This window comes from Drosophila biarmipes, chromosome 2L (assembly GCF_025231255.1).
Source record: "Drosophila biarmipes strain raj3 chromosome 2L, RU_DBia_V1.1, whole genome shotgun sequence".
NCBI classification, from domain to species: Eukaryota; Metazoa; Arthropoda; class Insecta; order Diptera; family Drosophilidae; genus Drosophila; species Drosophila biarmipes.
In genome coordinates, this window is record NC_066612.1 from 12,829,234 (window position 1) to 12,855,059 (window position 25,826).

General features: G+C 37.3%; 3 protein-coding genes across 5 annotated transcripts; 2 read left to right on the plus strand and 1 right to left on the minus strand.

Annotated features, from left to right (window-relative positions):
* Window positions 1–676: 676 nt before the first annotated feature.
* On the plus strand, window positions 677–2,849 carry LOC108033552 (putative gustatory receptor 28a). The gene is made up of 3 exons (XM_017107898.2): window positions 677–1,370; window positions 2,074–2,676; window positions 2,730–2,849. The coding sequence occupies exons 1-3, from the start codon at window positions 741–743 to the stop codon at window positions 2,847–2,849; spliced, it is 1,353 nt and encodes a 450-aa protein (XP_016963387.1). The 5' UTR covers window positions 677–740.
* A 2,209-nt stretch (window positions 2,850–5,058) lies between these two features.
* Window positions 5,059–12,090, plus strand: LOC108034257 (protein peste). Its single transcript, XM_017109113.3, has 5 exons — window positions 5,059–5,275; window positions 8,999–9,177; window positions 9,377–9,685; window positions 10,207–10,726; window positions 11,075–12,090. The coding sequence occupies exons 2-5, from the start codon at window positions 9,037–9,039 to the stop codon at window positions 11,797–11,799; spliced, it is 1,695 nt and encodes a 564-aa protein (XP_016964602.1). The 5' UTR covers window positions 5,059–5,275; window positions 8,999–9,036; the 3' UTR covers window positions 11,800–12,090.
* A 394-nt stretch (window positions 12,091–12,484) lies between these two features.
* On the minus strand, window positions 12,485–20,894 carry LOC108034100 (alpha-tocopherol transfer protein-like). 3 transcript variants are annotated; one of them, XM_017108873.3, is made up of 8 exons: window positions 20,626–20,894; window positions 14,172–14,436; window positions 14,016–14,107; window positions 13,537–13,690; window positions 13,350–13,475; window positions 13,105–13,283; window positions 12,893–13,043; window positions 12,485–12,832 (listed from the first exon to the last, which is right to left on the minus strand). In XM_017108873.3, the coding sequence occupies exons 2-8, from the start codon at window positions 14,356–14,358 to the stop codon at window positions 12,786–12,788; spliced, it is 936 nt and encodes a 311-aa protein (XP_016964362.1). In that variant the 5' UTR covers window positions 14,359–14,436; window positions 20,626–20,894; the 3' UTR covers window positions 12,485–12,785. The 3 variants fall into 3 exon arrangements, with proteins under 3 accessions (XP_016964362.1, XP_016964364.1, XP_016964363.1); XM_017108875.3 differs by lacking the exon at window positions 20,626–20,894 and adding an exon at window positions 17,256–17,370; XM_017108874.3 differs by lacking the exon at window positions 20,626–20,894 and adding an exon at window positions 17,252–17,274.
* Window positions 20,895–25,826: the final 4,932 nt, after the last annotated feature.

Consider the following 25,826-nt stretch of genomic DNA (forward strand, 5'->3'; position numbering starts at 1 on the left):
ATAATCGTTAAAGGAGGTGTTCCTTTTTTGTGGGTGGTGAAAGAATATGTTGGGTTAAAAATACCTATCTATACTTTAGTATAAGCCCTGGTAATTTTTATTTTACAAGTGAAATTTTAAATACATAAACACTGCGATTTTTTCCATTTTACTACCACTTCCATTTTCACTACGTTTTTTAACTTTGTTTCCGGTCCTTGGTTTGAGAAAGCAGTCCCATAGGTTTTACTTTGTACCTAAAAGTATAGAACGTATCTTAGATTTGATATTCCATGAACACTAATTAATTAATAAAAGGGGTTTCTCAAGAATTGAGCGTACTAAATGCCCACTTTTTCGTGGTCTTTTAATGGCTGCCATAAATTGTTTGCCAATTGTAATAAATAGCCAGTGCATAGGACATAAAGTTCACAAAAAAATGGATACGTCACGAATTCCGTTGAACTCGTTGAACTTTTTTGTAAACGACCTTGACCACCTGGGTCCCTATCCCTCGTCTAAGGTAATTAAATATTTGCCTTTATTGATATTGGCTTATTACGTGTGCGAAGGTGTGCAACAGCCCTTTAACGATTTTGATATATGATATATCAGTCGCGACTCGAGTTGACACAAAGGCAATCATCATCATCAGTCGCCGAAGACTTCCGCTGTCAGTTGTCGGAAAATACGCGAATCGAACGGACGTTACACTCTGAGCGGCATTTCATAAACTATTATCCATAATAAACTATTACCCAATGGCCTTCAAGTTGTGGGAGCGCTTTTCGCAGGCGGACAATGTGTTTCAGGCGCTGCGACCCCTAACGTTTATTTCGCTCCTGGGCCTGGCTCCATTTCGGTTGAATCTCAATCCCCGAAAGGAGGTGCAAACATCCAAGTTCTCTTTTGTAGCCGGCATTGTGCACTTTCTTTTCTTCGTCCTGTGCTTCGGTATCTCGGTGAAGGAGGGGGACTCCATCATTGGTTACTTCTTCCAAACGAATATCACCCGGTTGGGCGATGGAACCCTGCGCCTGACTGGCATCCTGGCCATGTCCACCATCTTTGGCTTCGCTATGTTCAAACGGCAGAGATTGGTCAGCATCATCCAGAACAACATCGTGGTGGACGAGATATTTGTGCGGCTGGGCATGAAGCTGGACTACCGAAGGATCCTGCTGTCCAGTTTCCTGATATCCTTCGGCATGCTGCTCTTCAACGTCATCTACTTGTGTGTGAGCTATAGCCTCTTGGTGAGTGCCACCATATCGCCCTCCTTCGTGACGTTCACGACCTTCGCCCTGCCGCACATCAACATCAGCCTGATGGTCTTCAAGTTTCTTTGCACCACGGACTTGGCCAGGAGTCGGTTTAGCATGCTGAACGAAGTGAGTGTCAAGGGATTTTAGTCCTTTTTTCGCTATAAAAATAGTGGCAATATGTTATTGAAAGAGAAGAACTACTAGCAGAACGTTTATAGAGAAAATAAAAATGAATACATTAAGGAGAGAATAATTAAACAAGTTCAAAGTGTCCTTCCAATATGTAAACTTAAAACGTAATAAAATGTACTACTTTAATCACTAATTTCCACTAATTTAATAGTCAATTCAAAGCTAATTATTTTAGATAAAATAATGTTGAATTTAAACATTAAAACTAATTTAAAGAGTAGTTTAAATTGCTTTTTAATACATAAAGAATTCGCTCAAAGTAAATGTAACTTCTACCCTAGCTAAAAAAGTGTAAATAATATAAGGCAATTTAATAGACACTACCTATTAGTTAAGTTAATTTTAATTTACATATTTAGCATGTCATTATTATCATTATAGTATGCTAATATGTAGTTATATTTTTTCGTTTGTATCAGCGTTTATATAACTATGTGTACGTTCGTTTGTATCAGCTATGTGTAGTTCTTATTCAGAATCTAAATATTTAAGTTAAAGGGGTATTTTGGAAAGTAATACATCGAACACCGAACAACTATGCAATATCTCTTCTTAAAGTAAATGAAATGCATTTAATCTTTCCAATTTTCCATCACCTTTTTTTAACTTTGGTGTACCATTATTACTTCTTTGTCAGATCCTACAGGATATTCTAGATGCCCACATAGAGCAGAACAGCGCCTTGGAGCTTTCCCCGATGCACTCGATTGACAACCACAGGCGCTACTCCCACCGCCTGCGAAACTTGATCAGCACCCCGATGAAGCGCTACAGTGTTACCTCCGTCATACGCCTCAATCCTGAGTACGCCATCAAGCAGGTGTCCAACATCCACAATCTTCTCTGTGACATTTGCCAGACCATCGAGGAGTACTTCACATATCCGCTGCTGGGAATCATCGCCATATCCTTCCTGTTCATTCTCTTCGACGACTTCTACATTTTGGAGGCCATTGTGAATCCCAAACGACTGGATGTTTTTGAGGCCGATGAATTCTTTGCCTTCTTCCTGATGCAGCTCATCTGGTACATAGTGATTATCGTGCTGATCGTGGAGGGCAGCAGTCGCACTATTTTACACAGCAGCTACACGGCCGCCATAGTCCACAAGATCCTGAATATCACCGACGATCCTGAGCTCAGGGATCGACTTTTCCGGCTCTCCTTGCAGCTATCGCATAGGAAAGTCCTCTTCACAGCCGCAGGACTTTTTCGTCTGGATCGCACACTGATTTTTACCGTGGGTTAAGGTTTAATACACTTTTAAATTTTTTAACTAAATTTATTTTGCAGATCTCGGGCGCTGCCACTTGCTACCTCATTATCCTCATCCAGTTTCGGTTTACCCACCACATGGACGACACCATCTCCAGTTTATCCAATCAATCTCAATCTATTCATCTTGGCGATTAACTGTAGGCTTTTGTAGTTCACGTTTTTTTTGTTACGTATCTCATTGTTCAAATATCATTCAAAAAAGCTTTAAAATGTAACCAACAATTATTTGTTCTTCAAGCCAATTAAACTTATTATGTATTTAAATTGAGAAAACTATTTTTTAATACTTTTTGTTTATTCTTAATTTTAAAATATTTTTTAATACTTTTGGCCTTTTATTCTAAATTTTAAAATATTTTTTACTTTCGGTCCTTTTTTTGTGTTTCGGATCTTCTTTTGGAATTATGAAATTTATGTAAAGGATTTGAATTATTTGCTCTGAGTTTTTCAATTTTCATAAAATTTTATACCTTCCTTTTGGAGTTTTGAAACATCTTTCAGAGTTTTGGATCCACATTTGTGCTTTAAGTCAACACAAAAAGGTTGAACTGCTTCTTAGCTTTGGATCTTTCGAAAACAAATTTGAAAAACAAACAAAATAGTTAGTTTGTAACATTTTTTCTATTTTAGCTTATTTAGTTCCCAAGTCAATTATGGTTTTATCATTTAAATGTTTTTTAAATCACGTTTTCCAATAAAATACATTTCAGAATTTGAGTTCAAAACTTGTATTCTCAAAATCCGACAGTACGAACATTTGCGGTTTGAGTCCAGGCTCTCGTTACGTTGCAGTTTAATAACGTAATCGTACGTAAGCCATTGACCCACATAAAGCTGGTTGCTAAGTCACCCTACCTTCTGGCAGACAAAAACTGTTTGAAATTCAGCGGGGAATTCAAAAGGAAATCGCTGCCCGTGACCCACTTCGCGGTTAGGGATGAGTTGACCCACTTCCGCTTGCTCCACTTTGCAACACAACATTGCAACACAATCGGCAGCGGTGACTGACCCCTGGCCCCAACTAAACGCTAATCCCGGTTCGCACGCCACGAGGGAGGAGACGCAACACTAATCCAATAAAGGAAGTCAGCCTGAATACGCACTGAAGCAACGACATGTGGATGTTTTATTGCCTCAGCCAGCGCCGTGGGTGGTTTTTCTACGTCGATTGTCGGGAGTTTTGCCCCAATGATAGGCGAAATGAAAGTCAGTGCAGCTTTGCCCCCATGGATCGCCAGTGCCTGTCGATTTACGCGGCTTACAAGTGTATGAGGTTAGTCGTGCATGTTCGGGGTTCTGCTCACCAAGTGCTAATCATCTCGATTAGCCGCATTGATAAGGCTTCGACAATTTGTTATCAATTTCGGTTTCTGCTTTACGATTTGTTTACTTTTCCACACGCCACCCGTTTCATGTGCGAAAATCCGATCGGCTCTACGAAAATCCAAGTGCACAAGATTTCCCGTTCGCAGATTGTGATTTTGCAAAGTGTGACCTAGTTTAATCTGCATTTTGCAAACTAACATGAGTTCATAAAATATTTTGAGCTATGTACAATGTTGGTTTAAATATATCCTGCTCTAAATGTTTAATGTTTTAATGAATTAAATCGCTATAATATAAATTAGATTTGATTTTAGATAATATATTGGAATATTTTGGTTAAACGCAAGCTTGATTATTTTACTTCCCCATGTTTGAAAAGTAGAAAAAATCCAAATGCAATTTTGACAATTTGTTGTGGAATAACAAGTTTGGCTTTAATTTAAGTTAGGAGGTATATATTTCTTAATTAAAGGATTTGTTTCTGATTTATTTAAAATTGTCTTAGAAAAGACAAGGAATTTAAGAACTTTTTTTCTATATATTTAAGAAGTGCCCCATCGAGTACTTACTATGAACCGACTAAAAATCTTTTCAGGTTTGGTAAAATGCAAAAATGTTCTGAAAATTTATTTTATTTTAAAATGTTTACCGAATTTGAGACACTGTTGTTATGGGCTACTTCTACCCCCAGATGCACTCTACAGTTTGGAAGTCATGCTCGCGTTTCAGATTACACATAGTTTAATTCAAAATTCAATGGCAAAACTATGGCAAGCCTGAAGCGCAAATTAACCCAAACACCCACTCGCAGATACAAATACGCACACAGAGAACTTCTCGGATACTCGGAGCTCTTCTCAAGCCCATTTTCATTTCCATTTCCATTTCCATGTGCCGCACTTGACTGACATTCATCGGCCGAACCGCAGAGACCGCTCCGCTCCGCCCCCGCTCCCGCCTCTCGCCGGCGACGCTGCTCGCGGTCCGTTCGCCGAGAGTCCGCCGCACAGTCGCATCGAAGCCGCCGGGCAAAGCGGTACCATTCTACGGACTTTTCAGACTTTCCTCGGGACTCTCGCGTCCACTTTTCCGGCCCTTGTGTAAAAAAAACCTCCACGTGCTCAAGCCTTGTTTCCACATCCTTATCGAATTTCACTTGCCTGGCAAGGAAATCAGGAAAAAAAATATTGAAAAGGAAAACAGTGATTTGTTTCTGTTTGGCAAATACCAGTCAAGTGAGTGCCTTCAAGGAAAAACAAAGAAAATTAGGAAAGCCTGGGGCAGAACTCCTTTGCGAATATCACGCAATTTCCTCTCTCCTCCTCACTGGCCAACAACTCATTTAGTTTTGGCTTGATTCGGTTTAATCGCCGGCAGACTTATTAAGATTACAGGCCATTAAATGAAATCAACTTGACAAGAGTGAAAAACACCCGGCAGACATAAGACCCATATATATATAAATATGTATTTGTACTGCGCCAACCCGGTTTATACATTCTTTTTGTGTTTATATTGGCTTTGTGTGGCGTTTCTCTTTGAAGAAATAAGAGTGCCGGAATGCAAAACAAAGGGCTTTCAGCCTCGGCTGCCGGACGACCTGTTGATTGTGTGATTAATGTTCTAAAATTAGTGGGGGACTTGGCAACCCTTGGTGGCAAAACAGCTGCGCGGGGAAATATTAAGCATACGACCTGTTGTCTAAGTGATTTCCAAGAACAATCTGTAGGAGCTCTACTTTTAATGTACTTTAAGGGTTTTTTTAATTTCTTTAACCAGGCCGTACAATTGAAGTTCTTATATATAAATTCAGAGCTAAGGGTGATAGTTCCTGAACTTATTTTTGTAAGCAAGCTATTTTGGAGACAAGTTTACAAAGTACCTAAGTGAATCTCATACGACCTGTTGATCATTTAAAGTTCAACTTAATTAAACGTTAAATTTTTCCAACTAATTGCAGTTGCGTGTTATTTTATAAGCGAAGGAATGTTTATTGCAGAGTTCGCGTAACCCTGCTGACTTAATAGTTTATTTATATTTGTTAAAAGGTATTCAATTTTTTTAAAGACATAAACTATGAAATCTTTTTATTTTCAGACAAAAAGCTGCTTTGATACTCATTCACTAGAATATGAATTAATTGCTTACTATTTGCGTGTATTAAAAAATTTTTAACCCAATGCGCAAAGACTACATTTTAATTATAGAAATATGTATTTACATTTTCTTTGTTGTCTGCAAAGTTTTTCAGAATTGCTTGCTAATTGAATTATCAATTTATTCAACAAATTTGTGAATCCTCAATGGAAACAGCTGTTCCATTGCAAATCACGCATACGCCCCGTTTAAATGTAGTTTAAGATTGTTGAAACTGAATTTGCCAGCCACTAAATCCATTAGCATTTACTCTAATCGCTTATTTAAGAATTCAATCAATTAATTAATTAAAAATCAAAAGGGCTTAGCGCAACTTAGGTGACTCAGCAAGCTGTTAATTAATGAAAAACGATTCCATTTCATTGAAAAATAAAGTAATTACAGTTTGCGTGTGTCTTTAAAATACCAAACTTATTTTTGGATTCGCACGCCCAATGGGACGACACTTTGTTTGCAAATTACCAAAACCAAAATCTTTATTTATAGTTTTTGGCTTGGGCGTTAATAGTTTCGAGTATTTCCGAACTTCAAGGCTGAGCAAATTCAATTACTTGCCGATAGCTCATTATCAAAGAACTCGCCCGAGTGAATGCAAATTAGATGACTGTTGACATGACGCGGTTTTAGTTTTACGAACTGCGTCGAATCTCTGACTTGCGGTTTCATCTCAATGGCATGTTTTGTGGTCAAAAGCGGAGAAAATTGAGGACGTGCTGACTTGGTCTACATCAAAAAGACGATCTTAACGTAACACGTAACTCAACCCTTAAGACTTCCGACTTATAACAAGTGAACTTGCACTAATTAAGTGTTAGCTTATCGAAATGACACTTTACTGCACTTCTTAGTCGCTTTAGGTAGTTTGCTATGGAAATATGAACAAATTGTTTCAAAATATATGCACTTTCCCAGTGATTTAACGTCTAAGTTCAATGTTCTTTGGTTATTTGCATAGAATACGAACAAAGCGTGCATTCATAAAAATGTTAATATGAAAGATCAAGCACCACAGAGAAAGACACGAGTTTGCTTAATTTAATAATGAATGAAGTATCTCGGACAGCAAGGAATTTTAAACTTAATTAAAGACAATTATTCGGTGTTGAGGTTTCAGGCTTCAAGAGAAAATTTCAATGAACCTGTTGAGCACAGAGAGAAAGATGTATCTTTAGTTAAAAAAAGTAATAATACTTCGAGGACTTTTAGATTTGTTATTGATCTAATTGAATTAAGTTAACTATGCGGGATGAAATCTATGTAATGCACCTGTCCAATGTCCATTCCAATTAAAACTCACTCCAGCACAATTGTGAAGACAATAAAAAGGCGCCGACAAATGCTCGACAGGCATTCATCATTCAAAAGACATAATCATATCAATTTACCAGACAGCAGAACCCAGCCGACACGCTCCCGAATAAGCATATGTACATGGGCCTCTATATAGATTCGTATTCGTATTCATGTGCAATAACGGAAAGTGTCAAAGACCCAACCATAGCTCACAGCGGGGTCAATTGATAGACTCAATTATGACGATATATCTCAGAGATGCCAACCAGTCGCATCTGTACACAGGCGGTATTTATGCCGGAGTGAAACATGGTGATGGCAACCCTGGTCAGATTGGTCGAAATTGCCAGGGGATGGGCTCTCGATAAGCGATAAGTGCAGTGCAGTTCAATTTCCTCAATTATCTGTGGCTTCCTCATGGGTCTGTTCACCTAGGAGTTCAAAAGCCGCTTATCGGGCCACAGTGGAAACAGATGTGAGAAGTATTACTTTGCTCATCAAAATTTAAAGACTTTTCTATTAAAAAAGAATATATTTTTCATAATTCATAAACTTTTGCTATAAAATCAAAGATCAAAAATTTCTTATCCACAGTTATACGTGTTATTTGTAGTTTCATTTGATAATTACCTATTGCACATACAGATCATAGCGAAGCTCGAAACTATCATAACCAATTAAAACTCATCGTCGCAGAGTGTCGGGGGAAGCTCTGTAATTATCACCACTGATACGGGTTCGGCTTTACTCCTGTATATGTTTACCGGGCTATAGTAATATTCTACATGAGTGTAAACAGCAATTGAAAGTCACGCTTTGCTTAAATTGATTCAATTATATTGATAAAAATAGACGCCTGGGAATTCGTCACTCAATAACGGGTTGCGTTTTTTGCATTTTCTCTATATTTGATTCGATGCTTTGTTGGGCCTTTCTTTGTTCGCCATATTACAATAATATGGGTTTAAATGCATTGTAAAAAAGAGGTTTGATTTTACATATTATTTGTTTAATCTCTTACTGGCAAGGCCTAAAAGTAGGCAACGTTTATTTAGAGAACCCTTAGTATATAATAATATAAACTGTGGTTATATACAAACTAGTAAGTTTACTAATTACTTTTATAGTTATTCATAATAATAATAATATAATATAATAATAATAATATTTGAAATTGTGAATTTGTTCCACAAAATCCAAAAAAGTAAAAAGAACTTAATTTTGTTTAAGAACTATTTTAAAATGTAGTTTCTTAATAATCCTGATTATACAAATTGAATCATTTTCCCTTCTAAATCAAAAACAATATAAATATATATATATATATATATTGCTATCCACTTAATGAATCTCAACGTATTAAAGATTATCTAAAATATTTGGTTTGTTCACATTCCTATTCACTTGCAGTGCATTTATGAATGGCACCCATTTGATCTATTTTTATATGTTTTTAACTTCTAGCCCTGTGTCAATTAGTTGTATTATTAACTTGCATATCATTACAGGGACCATTAGATATCCACACAGCTGCCCAGCGTGAGCCATGCCAACACAAAGCAGCGCGATGTGGGGCCAAAAAAGCAATCGCAAATTAATTATCGGCGTTTTCGGCTTCTGCCTGGGACTGTTTGGCATATTGTGCGGAATGTTCTGGGTGGACCTGTTCGATTGGATCATGCAGAAGGTAATCCCAGCCGCTGACAAGGGCTCGGGGCTCAGTTCAACCATATGTGTTGGCCCGCCCAGCTGCATTCGATTAGCGGCTAAAGCCAATTGAGAGTTAAAGAAAAGCAGCCGCCTCTCAATTGGCCCGAGTCAGAGATCGAGGAAAAACCCGTTGAGATTTTCAATTAATTCTAATTGCCACTTGTGCTCCTCGGCAGGAAATGGCTCTGGCCCCCGACACACGTGTCTACGAGAACTGGAAGAGCCCGCCCATGGATCTCAGCCTCGACATCTACCTGTACAACTGGACGAATCCCGAGGACTTCTACGTGGGCTCGGGGAAAAAGCCGCGGTTCGAGCAGCTGGGTCCCTACCGCTTCACCGAGCGGCCCGACAAGGTGGACATCCACTGGCATCCCGAGAACGCATCCGTGAGCTACCGCAGGCGCAGCCTGTTCTACTTCGATGCGGAGGGCAGCAACGGAAGTCTGGACGATGAGATTACCACCCTCAACGCTGTAGCTCTGGTGGGTAACCAAAAGTTAGTCTAAGAAAAATAACTAAAAATCATTTCCATACCCAATTGATGATGCTAAAAGAACTATTATAAAATTATTAATATTTAATCTAAGAGATATTTAAACAAATTTTTGAAGGGTTCTTTAAACACAAAATAACCTTTAAAATCCTTAAAGCAGCTTAAGGAAAACCAGTCCTTTATTAAACAAAATAAATCCCTTACTTACCCCGAATTGGATGATGGCGAATTTGTATTTTAAAATTGGTTAATATATTGTATTCACTTTATTAAGTAACTAAATTGAATATTTAAAAACGGTTTAAGCGTAGAAATCATTTATACCGTTCAGAATAATAAAAACTATAAATATTGTTGCAAGCTTTTTTAAAATTTAATTTATTGAACAAATGCTATAAAATCATAGCGTATAAGAAATCATAATTTAATATCAAGTAGATTGGCCAAAAATATTTAGCACAACTACAGAATATACATATAAAACATGACTATAATAACCAATTTTTTTAGTCCGCAGCTGCCACTGCAAAGCACTGGGCGTCAGTTAAGCGTTCCCTGGTTGACGTCGGCCTTAAGATGTATAACGCCGAAATGTCCGTCCAGAAATCGATCGACGAACTCCTCTTCACCGGATACAACGACGCCATGATCGATGTGGCCATTGCAATGCCCATTTTCGGCGATGAGGTGAAGGTGCCATTCGACAAGTTCGGCTGGTTTTACACGCGCAACGGAAGCGCCGATCTCACTGGTGTCTTCAATGTATTTACGGGCGCCGATCACCTGTCCAAGTTGGGTCAGATGCACGCGTGGAACTACCAGGAAAACACTGGATTCTTCAGCTCCCATTGCGGCATGACCAACGGATCTGCCGGCGAGTTCCAGCCACAGCATCTCAAGCCCGGCGATAGTGTCGGGCTTTTCACGCCGGATATGTGCCGCACGATTCCACTGGACTACGTGGAAACGGTGGATGTCGAAGGACTACAGGGTCTTAAGTTCTCTGGTGGACCTCGATCGGTGGATAATGGTGAGGTTTCATAAGATCACTTGATATGGTATTCTGTGTGTGCTGTACTTCAAACATTTGCTTTTTTCGCTTCAATCTATTTAGTTTATCAAAATGTAATTGTTTAAGATATTTTATTAACACCAATATTAGATTATTTGAAAATCGTACTTTGGAAATTGTTTTATAAGAAGACGATTTCACATAAAATCCGATTCTTAAAAGAATGTCATGGATAAGTCTTTATAAAAGTGTAGAAATCTATCTTTAAAGTTTAAACAAATATTAGAAAATGTATTTCCTTTATTTTTAAATAATTTTATTATATTTTTTTAAAATTAACCACTAACAGAGATCCTTATTTTCCAGGCACCATGTATCCCGAGAACCTATGTTTTTGTGGCGGCCAATGTGTTCCCTCGGGCGTGATGAACATCAGTTCCTGTCGCTTTGGATCCCCCGTTTTTATGTCCTATCCGCACTTCTTCAACGGAGATCCTTACTACGTCGATCAGGTAGAGGGCATGAGTCCCAATCAGAAGGATCATGAGTTCTATATGGTGGTGGAGCCGAGTACTGGAATTCCCCTGGAGGTGGCTGCCCGATTCCAAGTCAACATGCTTGTGGAGCCGATCCAGGGAATCGCCTTATACACAGGAATACCAAAGATATTTTTCCCACTCATATGGTTCGAACAAAAAGTGAGAATCACTCCCGAGATGGCTGATCAGTTGAAGGTTCTCCCGATTGTTCTGATGTCCGGACAAATCTTCGCCGGAGTTTGCTTGGCGATTGGCATAATACTCCTCTGCTGGGCTCCTGTTCAGAATTTATTATCTTCGTGTCGGAATCGTAGATACGATCTGAAGACTCAAACCAAGACCAACGGCCAGTACAAGAGCCGCTCCCAGTTCTCCAGTGCCGAGGAACTCAAGTCCAAGGCCTCCACTTTGGCCTGCGAAAAGAGCGCCAAGGGATCTCCGGACAGTTCGCCGCTCCTCGAAAAAAGCCGGAAGCCAACTATTATCAAGTCCCAGACGGGCGAAAGTGTGGCCACTGCATCTACGGCCATCAGTGACAATAAACAGGATTGAGCAGGACCCTCCCATCCACGCCACCTAGATAGTTAAGCCGTCCTAGTGCTTTAGTCGTAGCTCGTAGTTTAGAGACACTCTAAAATACCCAACTAAAAAACTTGCAAGCATTCCCGTGCCTATGCCAAAGATTAGATAGCCTCCGGGGACGAACCATGTGTCTGTATGGCTGTCTTCGCTTAGCTAACGAATACTCTTTTTACATTCCTTAGTTGATAGATATGTTTTGTATTAAAATGTTTTCTTGACCAAGAGAAGTGTGTCAAATAAAATCTTTAACTATAAAACAAATCGATATATTTTCAGGGGATCAAAACAGGCTATAAACAAAAATATTAACAAATTTGATCAATGGCAACAGTGCGTATGAATTATAAACTTTAAAGCCAATTCGCCGACCCTAAAACCCATATTTTTAATTTTCTTTTAGTATAAATTAAATGCCCCAAAGCGCACCGTATAGGCGGGTGAGAGTAGGACCTTAAACTTTCATATAAATGTGGACCGCCCTAATGTACATATTTAGAACTGCCCAATCTCAGCTTTACAATCTGTGGGAGCTTTATTTTCCATAGCTAATTTTAAATATTTATAAAATCATATAAAACCTTCCGATTATTTAAAAGCATTTTTCAATATTTTTAACATTTTAAAAATGCATTTTTCTCATTTTGATTAAAAGTCCTTTTTAAATTTTAACAACAGTTGTTTTAGTATTTTTTATTTTATAACAATTATACAAAATATAAAGTACCTATATATGGTCTCAAGTTAATGCTTACTTTATGATCTTGAATCACGAACTTTCGAATTATTGTGTATATCTTTTTGAGCCTAAAAGTTTAAGGGCAAAGGGACTAAGACTTAACGTACGACAATATTTGCAATATCACAAATGACCCAACTTACGTTACTAAAATACAAATCGAAAGGGGGAATTGAGGATTGGGAGGACCTGGGGATAGTGTGGGATGTTTCTTGTACTACTACTTCTTCATTTTGTAGCCCTCAGTGTAACCATAGCTGTCAGCCACTAGAAAATAAGAATTATTAAGCACATACGATTAAATTAAAATTTATAGATGTAGCTTACGTTCGTAGTCCTTAGAGTAGCACTCGAAGAACTCTCCCAGGAGTTTACCAGGAGGCAGTTCCCAAGTGGCAGAACCGCCGTATTTGGGCGGCAAGGCACTGGCCTCGATGTGAGAGATCAGGGACTTGTAGTCCTTGCCATGGAAGAAGATCTGGAAATAAAGAAATAATTATAAAAATATTCACAAACTTTATTATATTTTAAAAACTCACCCTCTTGCGCAGCTTTTCGCGAATGAATGGCTTGAATATGGCGAAGAGCATGTTGAATATGTATGAATTATTCACAATGTGAACTGCCTTCAAACGCATGCAGATGCATTCTTGAATGTAATCCAGCAACATGGCGGCAAACGACGGTGTGAACTGTGTAATGTGGCTAAGTGGCAGACCTGCAAAAAGGTTAATACGGGGTAATTAAATTGTATAATTCCTAGTTAATGTCTAGACTTAATTACCCTCCATATCGATAATCACAACGGCGCCGCAAATTTGCGAATAGGGCTCCACCATGGAACCCAGGACAGTCAACTGAATGCCACGGAACAAATCCACCAAGGGCACTTGGGATGGCTTCCATTTTTCTATAAGGAAAAGGTTTATTTGCAGATCTTTAAAATGTTGGCTAATCCAAAATAAACTTACTGCCTGCTTCCAGCACTAGAAGTCGACGACCGTGTTGGTCTCTCTGAGGCAGCAAATTCAAAATGTTTGCCTCAAAAACGTTCTTCAACTTGCTGGGGATAATGTTCTCACAAGCGATTCCGTACTTCAGTTTCATGTGGTAAAAGTTCTTGAGCTGCAAATATTTAAGCAAAAAAAAATGAAATAAATAAATCTAAAAATAATTTTAGACTTTTAAAGAAAACGGAAACGAAAACAAAAAGCTAATAATTCAATAAACTAAAGTAAGCGGTATATCAATGAATTTCAGGAAAATAAAGAATGTTTAGAAGCTTCCTTATCTCTATCATTAAAATTATAAAAATATTTAAATGGATTTAAATTATTTAAATTGCTTTAAGCTTTTTATAAATAGACACTTATAATACTTTTTTTTAATATTTTCAACTTTCTTAATCCAAATTTTAGCATTTTTGGCTAGATAATCACATAGCACTTACCCTCTTCAAGGCACTTTCAGGATAATAATGGGTGGGACGCAGGAACATCATCATGTACTCATCATCCATCGGCAGGTTCAGGTACTTCTCGTCTATTAAAGGTTTAAAAAAATTAATAAGTAAAATAGTGTAGATTACCTTAGGTCGTGGACCTACTCTGAATGAGTTCCCTGAGCTCCTTGATGGCCTGCTCCTTGACCCCGGGCACCTCCCTCAGCTCGTCCTGCGCCTTCTTCAGGGCCCACTCCGGGGCGGCGTCCTTCTCCATGCGGATCCGAGCCGAGCCCAGGTCGATGTAGGGCAACTGCTGCTCATCGTAGCTGATGCACTCCGCCTTGCCCATGGTGTGGATGTGATGTGATATGAGATCTGAGATCTGGACTCCGTGGTCGGTCTGCCGCTAGATGTTCACCGGTTCGGGCTGCGAACGAGAATGAAATTGTTTTGGTCTCGACTCAAACATTTTGAGTGGTTTGGCAACCATTTCCTCAAAGCGATTGGCGCAACTGGGTTACTTCCGCAGCTGGGCCAAAACCGAACAGCAAAAAAACAAATGCTTGGTCAAAAGCAAAAGCGGCAACAGTTCAATGCCTCGCTCCAATGGAAACTGTTAAATATCTATGAGCTCGCATACACAAACATGTATGTATGACTCAAAGCCGATCTTCACAAGCAAAAGTCGCCGAAAAATCGCCACAACGGAAGAAGAGGCCGCCGGACACACAGGTAAATATAGATACAGATATAGATAGACTGATAGACAAAAGCGCCCAAAACTGGTCGCAAAACGTGCGACCGATGGCAAAAAAACAGTGGATACCCTCACAGCAAAGGTTATAGAAATTCGGTCAGGGCGTTAGCCGAACTTCTTGGGTCATTTATCAAAATTTGCAGAGACGCTGAGACCTGAGCAGATATAAATAATATTTCCGTTTTATATTTTATGCAAATTAATAAGGATAATTTAAATATTTATAAAGATATAAAAGCATATATATGGGTTTTTTAAGCTATTGAGTGGGGATTGGTCTATTTTGAATCACATTGAGTACATAAATATTTTAAAAAATGTTTTCAAACCATTTTTCAGAGATATCACTTTTTAATATACATATCAAACCAGACGTCTTCTTAGGGTCTACGCACTTCAGACATTCTCCCCCCTATAGCTAGTATTTGATTTTTATTTTTGTCTATACCAGCCGATACGTGTCCCAGACGACTTGGCAACACCTTGGCTAGCAAAACAAAATTGGAAAAACGCGGCTCGATGACGTAGCACTAGTGAGCCGGCGGTGATCTATGTGCCCTGTCATGAAGGACTTGACAATGGCACAAAAAGTCCAACTCGGTGGCGAGAAGCCGAAGAACGTGGTCGAGTGAGCCGCAGAGCAGTGCAAATCGGTGCTGGCCATTAAATCTGATTTACTGCTGCTCTTATGATTCAAAGCAATTAGTATGTTTTTTTGATATTGGCTTTTTTGTGCGGTCAAAGCGAATGAAGGTAAAAGTCAAGGCCAAGAGCAGAGATTGTTGGAGTATATTATTGTGGATGGAAGCCGAGAGCTCGAAATACCTCATATAGACTTAGGTGCTGCTCATTCTGGCGTGGTGTCGCTGGTTTTTGATATTCGTTGGCTTCCAGAAATTTCGTCAATGAATCTTGGGTAATTTATGCTTTTATTTATTTTGGGTCTTTGTGTTTGACTAAGTCTTCGGCGTGGCGCGGAGTTCAACAGCCCATAAAGTTATGCGCATACTAATTTGTTGGTCAATCTTGGGTTCGGGTGTTGTAAAATCCAATTAAATTAAAAAAATGAGTGACAGAAAATTTGGGCGTGACATGTGAGAAAAAATAAAATACGACAACTAAGTGTAATCCTAATGTTGAGACAATTCCCTGGCACAGGTTTCGTGAGGAAAGGTAATTGCCAATTACCAGCACGCCAAATGTCAAGTAAATTGCTCTGAAAAAAGGGTTAATATCAAGTATAATGCGTCAAAAAATATCACATAAACTTGTGCAATTTACCAGAGTCCTAACACTCTTCGAGTTAATTTGTTTATCACAGCCAAACTAAATATTACATTTAATAGGAAGGCAAAGTTCTTTTTAGCTTTTGTCACCTCACCTGGAAAATAGCGAATGGGTGTTAATTACAAGGAAATGATCTTTGTCCAACGACTTAATATAATTCTCTTAGCGTTTTTCCCATTTAGGGAACCGCATTTAAATTTATCCACTTAGGGTACCCCAATGCGAACTCATAGTGAATCAGCAGAAGTGGATTCCGGTTTATATCGTCGCTAAAGATTTTATTTATGTTGAGAATATATATATAATATATATACAATATAATTGGAGTTGTTTTTTCCTTGAACTGAAAATGAACTCATAAGATGTCACCCCTTGATTTAAAAATAGTTTTGATTGTAAAAAGATTGCAAAAGAATATGGCACTAAGATAAACAATTTTTGAAAAGAAAAAACAAGCATTTACAAAAACCAGTTCGTATGCACCTTGGTTTTTTAATATCCCACAGGTCATCGACTGCATCCTTGAAAATGATCCTTCCAGTTTTTCCTTTCAAACTTGTTTAACTAGTATTAATTTTATTTTTTAAGACAAGCTAAAACAAGTTTTTTGGGATGTTCTTTGCTTTCTTGAAGTTTACGTTTCTTTTATTTTACTTTACAAAGTTAAAATTAAATATTTTTTATAAGATTTGTCATTTTTGATAAAACGTATTTTTAGGAATAGAGTATTTTAAGCAATTAATTTTTTCTTAATTTATATATTTCGTTATTAAACAATTACCAAAGTAATAAATTTTAGAAAATGTATATTACGTGTTTCGAAGTAAGCAATGATTAAATTTAACTGCCATTTCACTTGACATTTATCGCAGTAGTACTCACTAAAAATACGTCTGAGATTTAATAAGCAGGAGTTTTGTAATCTTCAAGCTTTAATTAAAATCAGGAAAATCAGAAAAAAACCTAACAACTACTCAACCCGCTCCAAACAAGCTTGATTGTGAACCCTGTTTACTTTTTATGACCCACAACAATGTACTACGAACCCAACCTCCCGGATGTGCTTTCAACAGAATCTGATGTTTCCATTGGAAAAACCTTCCACTGGAGTTGATCACAGTCTAAGGTAAGTAAGTAATTACCCCTGTTCGCCAAGAGATATATATTTAAAAGCTGGAATTATGTGCCTCAACTTCACCTGCCTCCAAAAGTGATTCCTCTGGGTATAATTTCACTTTATCTTGCTGAACTTTGTGGCCTTTCACTAGCCTCAACCGAATTCAACGGAGGCTTTTTAGCTACTGTCAATTGCAACGGAAATTGTGGCCCCAAGAAACGAAGTCAAGTTGAATAATAAGAGAATTATCCCAGCAGTCGGTTGGCGAAAGCTGATAACTGGTATCGGCAACAAAAGCAACGAGAACAAAGAAACATTCAAATCTAGTTTGAAAGTCTAATCGGGTTATGTCCACCCATATAAACGGGCGATTATTGTATATAGATTAGCACACAACAGAAATAATCCCGAGAGCAAACTGCTGTCTAATCAATTCCAACTTAACTGCCGGCCAGTTAAGTGCATAAAAGCCAAAACAAAGGGGATTCAAAATACAAAAAATAATGCACTTAATTCTCGGAGCCAACATGATATGCATAAATAAACAAGTCATATGAAAAATGATCAATACCATCAACTATCTGGCTATTAAATGCAAATTACAGTTTTTCTCTTTTTATGCATTTTTTAAATATTTTGCATTGTCTCGGCGCCACAGATGACGAAGCAATTGTTAGGCCAAATCCAAGAAAATAAAAACAGACAATCCGAAGCCTTAAATACCCTTGGGAATTTATCAAAGATTTCAGACAATATCGACGACTATGGTAAATCGTTTTTAATTGAACGTGAGAGCGGAAAGAGATTATCTCTTACATGAAAAATAAGCTACAATAACTGGTTTTGCTATGCATTAAATCTGGGGATCTCATAAATTAAATTGTTTTTACAAACGCCTATAATTTACCAAAGTGAAAAAATATGTGCATGGACTAACTACAGATTAATCAATCAAATCCTTTGCTTAAACAAAGAGTTCATTACAAGTGGAGCACTTGAGTCATAGACCAGATGATCAAGCTAATAGATTGATTGCAACTTACTTCAATATCAGCTCAGTCCTGCCCCTGACACCTAAATGGGTCAATCCAGTTTACGAATACTGAGTATATAGTACAATGTCAACTTCGATCAAATGTCTAATGCATGTCCCGTGACTTGCATATAAATATATTTTGCGATATTATTGGTGTAGTGATTTAAACATGTGCGATTCCCATTAGCAATTAGCCGGTTATAAGCCAATCAATGAAAGTGATCGAAACATTAAATGCAAAGTGGGCTTAAATTGGCTTGAGACATGTGAAAATCCTGAATTACCAGTTTGGGGTAGAAGATGACTTTTGAACCTAAACCTTATTTTCTGTAATTATAAAAATACTAATTATTTTCTCATGATTTCTATATTATAAAATAAAGACTAAAAAATAATTTTACCAATTCATTTTATTTTTAATATTAAAAAAATGTATTTTCTGCTTTAAATGTACCTTGTAAAGACCTTAAAATTCGTATATTTAGGTAATAAAAATTTAAAGAAAATGCCTTTGTGGGTATATATAATCTTTATTCCCGTTATTTTATATTTTTAAATAAAAGTGGTTTGTAATTGCTTGCAATAATAATTCTTTTGGGACTCTCAAAGATACCAATAGTTATTAAACATTAATTTAGCTTGAGAAAATCGTACAATTTCAAATTAAAATTTGCCTACTTCAATGCAATGCGCAACTAAAACTTCATTTTGTGCAAACATGATCTGGGCCAACAATAAGCAAATAGCGCTTACACATGCCGCAAACATTACTAGTTAGCACCTGAGTTTCTCGGCCAGTTTCACCCACTGAACCGGCTCGTCAAAAGATAAATAAATACCCGACTCGCATGATTCTCGAGGAGCAGGAATAGCCGGTTTCGATCTCTTTCACAATGCCAAAATCAAGCGACTCGATCGTGTGGCCATAAAAATTCGCCTTCAGTTCCAAGTGCGATGCGGACTTCTGTGCTCAGAAATATGTAAATTTCCAGATTCAATAACGGCTCTTTGTATATTTTCGCAAGTTTTTGGTATCCTATCCTTCACTTGACAAAATGTTAACAGTTTAAGCAAATTTCATGCCCACACACACGACCGACCGAAAGATGTTTAACTGGTTTTGAGTTCACTTATTTTTCGGCGACTCTTCGTACTCCCCTGGTCGGCGGAGAACCACAAGGTCGTCCATACTATGTGGACATAGAATTATGCAGAGCCTGTAATGCTTGAGTACATGGGAGGTCTGAACAAGTTGGCCAAATATCAACAAAATCGGGGCGAGCCATTATAAGGCAGCCAATGTTTTGGTGTCATTAGAGCAAATGCTTTAATTGCCCAGTGGATCGGCTGATTGGCGCCTGAAATATTTATGAACTGCGACCATCGTCCCGTGAATCAACAAAAATTAAAGTCAGACAGAGCGGGACGGAGGATGGCCACAAAGGCTGGGACGGCACCATGATGCGCCAATTTGCATTTCAATTGTGTTACATTTGCATGCATTATGAAGGTGACAGTGAAAACAGGCTATAGAAGAAGGCCAGGCACAGATATCAACATGTGTCCAAAGATTTGCACTTCTGAAATTTGAAAGCCTTCATCTATTTGCAAAATGTATCTTAATGTCAGTCCTTAAACATTATAAAAAATATATACTTTCACTAATTTAATTAATTTTTTTTTAATTACTTTTTAAATTTTTTTAGTACATAAAAGTAGAGATCGTTTTATTACAAATTAAATTTCAATTTTATCAGTCCCAAACCATTAAAAGTGATTGGTAACGCCTCATTAAGTTGTACCTCCACTCCACCTTCACACAATTAAAATAGTATCAAATTACCACACTGAAATTATCAGTCGCACAATTGAGCTGTAAACAAAATGACTAACCCCAAGCGACACAGTAAAATGTTGTTCCCTTATTTTGGCTCGTTCAAAACTACTTTACTTGCCGCAGCATAACACCTCCTCAACACATTTTCACACACTCGAAAAGTGGTGTAACATCCCGGCCGCCCGCTCATCTGCCTTAGGCAATTCCCACTTTACTTAGCCACATCCACAGCGATATTATCAGCTACCGAAGATCAGAGAGCTACGGAGATTATGAATGGGTAATGCTCCGAGATACGGATAGTTAGGAGGGGTTTTTCGGAATCGAAGCGCACGCGCTGACGAAATGCAGTCAACGTCAGCGCAAAAAAAGGTAAGTGGTAATTGTTTTTATGGCCAAAAGCATGAGAGCCGCAAGTTGCTTGTGGCAGAGACCAGGTGAGCTGGGTACGCCAGGTGGAGGCAGAAAGTGTGTCAACGTAGCTGCGCATGCGCACTGCCCAAAGGCAAAAGTAAAATCAATTGTACAAAGACAAGTGCCCAAAATGTGCTTTCTATGGGGCATAATGTTAACGCAACTTACCGCAAAAATACACACAAAATTATACGCCTCAAACAGAGTTATTTGTTTTTTTTTTGCAAAGTTAAAATAAGAGATTTCACGTTTCACTGTAGACGAACTTTTGCAATTGGCCAAAAGGCAGCGGAAGAGGAGGTGGAGTTGCTGGGGGGTGTTTTCGATTTTTTGGCTTGGCAGGCAGGACGCGAAATGCAGGTGCGAATCTTGGCGGAATAAAAGCGAGAAATGCGGCGACGTCCAATTGGCAACACGGTCAAAACAACTCTGAGATTGAAACCGCTCTCGAGCTCTTGTTATTAATTAACTGGCCAACTCAAGCTTGACAAAAAAACGGCAATGCCAAACGTTAAACAAAAATAGAGAGCCAATAAAAGCTCTCTCTGTCTCTGAAGGCCTTAACCAGCACTACGCAAAGTTTTGTTTAAGACCCCCAGCCCCCAAAAACTCAGCCGATTTATAAGCTTTTATTTAAAGATACCAACCCCCAGATGTAGCATAAAAAACAAAGCCGCCTTTAGGAACTATTATCATTAAAATAATAAAAACATGTTTTTTTAAGTGTCTAATCTTTATTTAACAACATTTTTAATTAAATTAACTTGTTTTTAATAAACTATTTTGTGTAAGCATACACTTTAATTTACTCCAATTTATATACAACCAAATAAAATATATTTTATGTATTTCTATTTAATATAGTGTAAATTAATCAATGAGAAACAAATAAAATACATTTCCCTCTATTGCATTTTTAAGATTACTCAACATATTACCAATCATTTATTTTTGATATCTTTTAAGGAACGTTAGCTGAATTCTTTCAATCTTTTTTTAAATACTGTTCTTATTCTAGTTTTTAATATGAGAAGTATCAATATCGAAGCAATATCTTTTGATATTATGGCAATACCTATTGTATTTTATAAATATTTTTACAAAACACAAATTTTTAAGATAATTACTATCAAGAATATACTTTACTTCATTTAAAAAAAAATGTAAAAATCATTGTGTTTACTGTAAAATAAACTCACCACATTTGAAATTGTTCAGCACTGGCTGGTCACTTGAAGCGCAGCTTTTTGAACCAAGGAAATGAACCCCTAAACTTTAAAAGCTCCTACATTTTGTGCTATCGGTCGAAGAACAATAAACCTGTGTTAATCAGCTAATATCAGGCGTGTTAATCTATCAATTAGCCAAGGCAGAACACCCCTGGGGGGCGAACTTTACCCACGCTTGAATAAATCCATTTATTTTTGCCTCTATTACGTGCTTCGAGTTTTGCTGATTGCAGCACTCGAGCTGAAATGCTCGACTTTCTTTAGCCAAAGTGAAGGCCATCGGGTGAAGTTCATCGCATTTGTTCTTGGCCAATTCTTTCGTTTCATTTGGCCGTGCTTGCAGTTTTTTATTCTCACCCAAAGACCATTTTCATTATCACTGCGGCGTCTTAGGCTGATAAATTTAACATTTTTGCCTGTTGAGTTATCTAAATTATGTCAGTATTTGGGGAAAAAAACGGACTGCTATAAAGATAATGACCACGTATTGAGCGCCAAATAGCTTGTTGATTAATTACCTAATGTTATTACATAAACGTAAATGTTTATTGTAGATATGAATGAAACACATGTTTTTTGTGTTAATATTTTAAAAACACAACATTTATATTCAGTTGATAGGAATATCTTGCATTACGTATACGCAATGTTTACAAATGATGAATATTCAGTTATTAATATGGTCATTGGTAATTTCATGCTAGTGATTTTTTAATCTTTAGTTTAGTAATCTCCTTAAAAAATATTTTGATTTATAATGTTGTTAGAGTACATTTTATTTGAGTCATCTTCAGTACAGCAATTGTGTTAGAGATCAAAAGTATTACTATTTTGTCTTATAATAATTAAAAAAAAAGGTTTCCAGAAACAAATAAAATAATCGTAAAGCCTATTGTTAATTACCTCAAATTACATATCTAAAGAATAGACCTAGCCTGTAACTGACCTCACCAAGCAGCAATAAAGGTGTTCTCAGTCACTTGCAGTCTATAGTCCAACTAAAACATTTTGGAAGGTAAGCAAAAACTTGGAAATTTTAATAGTTATTTATTTTTACTTTTCCCCATTTCCAAAAACAGTTGGGAGATTATTCATCAGTGGTTTTCTGAAGTACATTTTCTCAAAACCCACATTTCATCACAGATGACACACATTTGTTGGCTGTAGCTGCAAGTTGTCGTTCTGAGCACTTCCGACGTCAGCGATTACTAGAGGATCAAAGTCGAACTGGGGAATCAGCTCCATGAATGCCAGGGTGGGTGAACTTCGTCCGTTTGGTACGCTCTGTTAGTTAGATGCACTTTGTGCAGGTGTTTCTTCGGTAATTAAAGATATCTTGTTACAGTTACTCACCTGTCAAAGTACCAGATCTTCTATAGATGTTGAAAGTTCAAAGAAAACAGTGACTACCCAGTATAGCTTCTTTCTTTATTTAAACACGTGTCAAACGTAATACTGCATCATCTTAATCTATTGCTTTAATAGGAAATACAAAGGAATCGCTTCTCCGCTGGGGATTTTCAACTTATCAACGAAAGCCATGGAATACATATTACCATGAAATACATCAAGAACGCATATGCCTATCTTGCGATTAGTTTTAAGAGGGCTCTATACAAATATATTTAGCCCACTGGCATGAGCTGGTTTATAAGTTGTTCGTACTTGTGTTCAATAGCTCTTGCGATAAGCTATCCCAAAGCTACATAATTCCTAGATTATTCTATGGTTCTTCTAAAGTAAAGTCACGGACTGCCATCATGCTATTTTAAAATGAGTTGAATGACTTACAAGAACTTATTACAGCCGCAATAAATCTATGATTTTATCACAAATTTAAACCTAAATTTATTTAAACTCTTTAAATAGAAAGATTACAGAAATGATTTATAAATGACTACATGTTTATATGGTAAATTCGTTTTATGGAATATTTAAAATATTTAACAAAAGTCCATGAACATTTTTATATATCTTATGTCACTGTGTGAGATCCGCTACATGACGTTGCTTAACTTCCGTGGCTCCCGAGATAAGTTTGTTGATCGAACCCCGTGTACATTATTGGTTGGCAAATAAGATTGAAATCGAACCTGAACACTCCTAAAAAATATCTGCCTTTTTTAATGCATTTAAATCATCATCAACAGTAGCAAAGCAGAAGCTCGATGAACCAGCTGATGCAGCACCAATGGCAGTATCAATAACAGCCTGGAGGAATGAGTTAATAAGCTCGGCAACTTAGTAACAAAGAAGTGAAAACAATAACAAAAACAATTCGAATACTTGAGCAAAATCGAAAACGATGGAGCAACAGCAACAAAAGTATTGGGTTGACGACTACGTTGAGCTTCGACAACAAATCGTATCAGGAATGAAGACTTTGCCCTGTGACTACACTATAAGGTGGTTGTATAAAACAGTAATTCTTACTTCCAGATACAGTGGTTTATCGAAAAAGTAGACCGGTCGTTTTTACAAATTTAAAGTTTTATATTACTTTTTTCAAATTACTTTTCAAAGTTTACAGATATTCCTAAAAATAAAAGGAAATGGTAAACAAGTTTTTAAGTTTTTTTTAGAAACTATATAATATTTAAAGAATACATCATAGAGTGAGTTTAAAGCTTGATTCAGTTAAAGTTTAATATATATTTTAAAATTATATTATAGTATATAGTATAGTAGTATTTAAAATTATTAAAATAAATGAATTAAAAGTAAAATTAAATATTTATTTGATGATTTTTTCCTCGAGGGTCCACTGCATTTCTAAAGGAACACGTATAAGTCGATATTAGCCAAGCGGGCAACAAAATGGTTTTGTGTTTGGGACATGAATTTCAAAACAAAGACCCGATCACGTACCAATAATAACAATATGAAATGCAGCAACAAAAGCGGTTAACAATGATAACGGGTCGCGATTCACGATCCCCGATCCGATTCAATGGCCCGAAAGGTGTGAAAAGGCGAAGATCCGCCTACCACTCCCCGCAGCCCACTTGCCACCCACCCTGAATGTGGAAACAAAAACAATATTTTCCAGTTAAACAAACCGAAGAAGAAATACGACTAACGACGCAGGCAGCGCTGCCACTGATAAGGATTATGAGCTGTGATTAGAATTCCTATAGAATTATTGTTGGCCCCTCTCTTTCCAGTAGAACTAGAAACATTCGATAATAACCCTAGGAAAAGAATAATTTTGGGAGCTGTTATCACCTAAGAATTCCGTGTTGGACTTTAGTCGAAAGTAGTTTACATACCCTGTAAAAAGTTATGAAGCATAGGGTTAATATGGTTAGTAAATTTCATAAGAAAAGCTCTTTAATATTATAGCAACAAATGTTGAAAGTGTATGGCTAATATAGTTAATGAAATGGTTAAGAAAAACAGATCAATATCATAGCTAAAACTAGTTTTTAAGAAAACCAGGACCATTGTATATATATTTATTTTTTAATATTTTGGATTTGAAAATTAGGCCCTCTTATTCAAAATCTTTTTTAAAAAAAATATTACGATACTTTAACTAAAAACATGTTTCTCGAGCACTTCTTCTTCCGACCACCTAAAATTTCTTTATTTATCAGAATTTTATTACAGGGTAACTCCCAAAAGCGACTTCATTATCTTAATGCTTTACTGGGTCTTATGAGTGGCACCATAAACAGTGCGCTGTTTCCGCTGTCAATAGGCTGGTTCCAACCTTTTTTTCGCGGTTAATTGATATTTATGATTTTCTTGGCAAATTTGTCTTTTTTATTACGTGCCCCAGACGCAGTGGAGATGTAGCAAGGTAAGATCGAGGTAGAGGTAATTTAAGCTAAGGTTCAAGAAGCCAGGCGCGTGTAAACATCACGATCAATGTCGAAACTACCCAAAACTCGGAACTGAGTCGCAAGTCGGATTTCAGGCCTAGACTGGGGGGTTCAATGGAGATGCCCGAGGGTTAAAGGCGTAAGGTGATTGACAGCCGGAATGGTGACCTTTTTTCTGATTTTTGACGTACTTTTTCGGTTTTATTTTTGCTCAGCGCCATTAGTCTAAAAGATAAGGAATGGAAATGGAAGTCGACTCAAGACGACTGCGATCGCCTCTGCCGCGAAGCGCTTTATCATCGACGCCGACGTCGAA